The sequence below is a fragment of the Prionailurus viverrinus genome, chromosome B2, assembly GCF_022837055.1.
Source record: "Prionailurus viverrinus isolate Anna chromosome B2, UM_Priviv_1.0, whole genome shotgun sequence".
Taxonomy (NCBI): domain Eukaryota; kingdom Metazoa; phylum Chordata; class Mammalia; order Carnivora; family Felidae; genus Prionailurus; species Prionailurus viverrinus.
The window spans coordinates 811,200-813,428 of NC_062565.1; the positions used below are offsets into that span (position 1 = coordinate 811,200).

Sequence of the window (2,229 nt, forward strand, 5' to 3'; positions counted from 1 at the left end):
TTTCTATGGACACTAAATATGGAATTATTAAAAATGAAGTGTCACAAATCAAAAATTTATCTCTAGATAATATTTCAGAATTAGCCAATAAAAACAACCCAAGTTTAAGGCTGGGTTTTAGACTAAAATAAGTATCAAAGAAGCAGGGAAACACCCTCCAAGATGGATCAGACTCTGAACGAAAGTTGCAGCACAAAAATTGTGATCTCTCTGTCATATCTCCCAATCTAGACCCACTTGTCTCCTTGCTGCTTCTCTTACATCTTTGTTTCTGAGAGTGTAGATTAGAGGGTTGAGGCTAGGTGTGACAACAGTATAAAAGAGGGCAATGAACTTGCCTTGATCTTGAGAACTTTCTGATGGTGGCTGCAGATATATGCACATCGCTGGAATGAAAAAGAGGGACACAACCATAAGATGGGCTCCACATGTCCCAAAGACTCTCTGAAGTCCAGCTGATGACTGCATCCTCAGCACAGCCCAGGCAATGGCGCCATAAGAACTGAGAATGAGGATGAGTGGTATGAGAACAAAAATGGAGCTCGTGATCAGGAGGGTCAGCTCATTAGCACGGGTATCAACACACGATAATCGCAGCAGTGCTGGAACTTCACAGAGGAAATGGTCCACTTGGCGATGTCCACAGAGGGGGACCCAGAAGGTAAAGGAGGAATGAAGTGCTGAGTTGGTAAAGCCACTGACCCAGGAAGCCACAGCCAACAGGTGGCAGAAACGAGGGTTCATGATCACAGTGTAATGCAGTGGTCTACAGACAGCTGCATAACGGTCATAGGACATGACCACCAGGAGGACACACTCTGTGGTTCCCAGTGCAAGGGCAAAGTAAAGTTGAGTCATGCAACCGGCATAAGAGATGGTCTTTTCTGGGCCCCAGAGATTGACCAGCAACTGAGGGATGGAGCTGGTGGTGTAGCAGAGATCCAGAAAAGAGAGGTTTGAGAGGAAGAAGTACATGGGAGTGTGGAGATGGGCGTCCAGGTATGACAAGACAATAATAAAAAGGTTTCCTATCAAGGTCGTCAAGTAGAACATCAAGATAAGCACAAAGAGAACTACTTCCAGATGAGGCCAATGAGAAAAACCCAGTAGAACAAAGTAGCCTTCAGAACTTGCATTTTTTCCCATCATCATTGTTTCTAATACCCGGAGGAAGAATCATAAACTCAAAGGCTGCCCACTCATCATCAAACACCTGTCAGTAGACTGGAGAAGACCTATGCCATTTCCAAATATACTCTTGTTACAGTAACAAGCCATTTTTATAGTTTTATTTTTATGTTTCATGCATATATTTTTCCTGTTGTGGATAAAATCAATAACTTCTCAAGTGAATGAGTTCTTTTTTATAAATCCCTAAGTTAGTGTTGGATAAAGATTAAATATTAAGTTCCATAGCCAAGAAGACAATTTTCATAGAAAATATTTTTTAACAAAACACAAAAGACTTTTCAATGTATTCCTCTTTTATGTATTTTCAGGCTATTTCCAATTTGTTGTTACAGAGAAAGGAATATCTCTACTCTTAATAACCTTGTATAGAAATGAGTGCTTACCATGAGATGAAAACAACTCAGTAGCAACTTTAAAATGTTAATATTGAGTGAAAAAATTAACTTGAATTTCGTTATGATTACAGGAAGAACAAAATATTCTTATTCATTCATGTATTCTAATGACTTATTTATAGACAAAGAAGAAATAGCATGCAACTGGAAGTATAAACAAAGACACAAATGTGCACACATACAACCCCAAAATGAGTATTCATACAATGAGCTAAACTGAAGGTCTTAATCCTAATTTAGAAGTGAAATAGCCTGGGGGATTAAGTGATAGAATACTTCCAACCATAAATGAGACTGGAACTAATTTTGAAAAACCTAAATGAAATCACAGAATTGAAGAAAACTACAGAAGGAGCAAGAAGAAAAGGGAGGGTGTTTAGATCAGAAAAGTATACGGGAAGCAGTGGTGCTTGGGACTGAATGTGTGTGAATCCTAAGATGTGAGGCCTGGAAACAGCGTGGAAAGAGTTTCCACAAAATTTCACATGCTTTCCGACAGCAGCTAAGACACTGACATCTGAGTCATAATTTATAATTATTCCACATTTTTATGCTTTCTATAATTCCAAATAGAGCCTCTAAATAGAAAATTCATTGATTTTAAATAGGCAAATATATGTGAATATTGGATAAAATTCAATCA

The 2,229-nt window shown here is 38.5% G+C and overlaps 1 protein-coding gene across 1 annotated transcript; it reads right to left on the reverse strand.

Moving 5' to 3' along the window:
* Window positions 1-213: 213 nt before the first annotated feature.
* Window positions 214-1,152, reverse strand: LOC125166087 (olfactory receptor 2J3-like). Its single transcript, XM_047859761.1, has one exon. It carries the CDS (start codon window positions 1,150-1,152, stop codon window positions 214-216), a length of 939 nt encoding a protein of 312 aa, XP_047715717.1.
* Between the last annotated feature and the right edge of the window lie 1,077 nt (window positions 1,153-2,229).

Coding starts and splice junctions, on each gene's coding strand:
- LOC125166087 (XM_047859761.1), bottom strand. CDS start 1,152: ATGATGATGGGAAAAAATGCAAGTTCTGAAGGCTACTTTGTTCTACTG.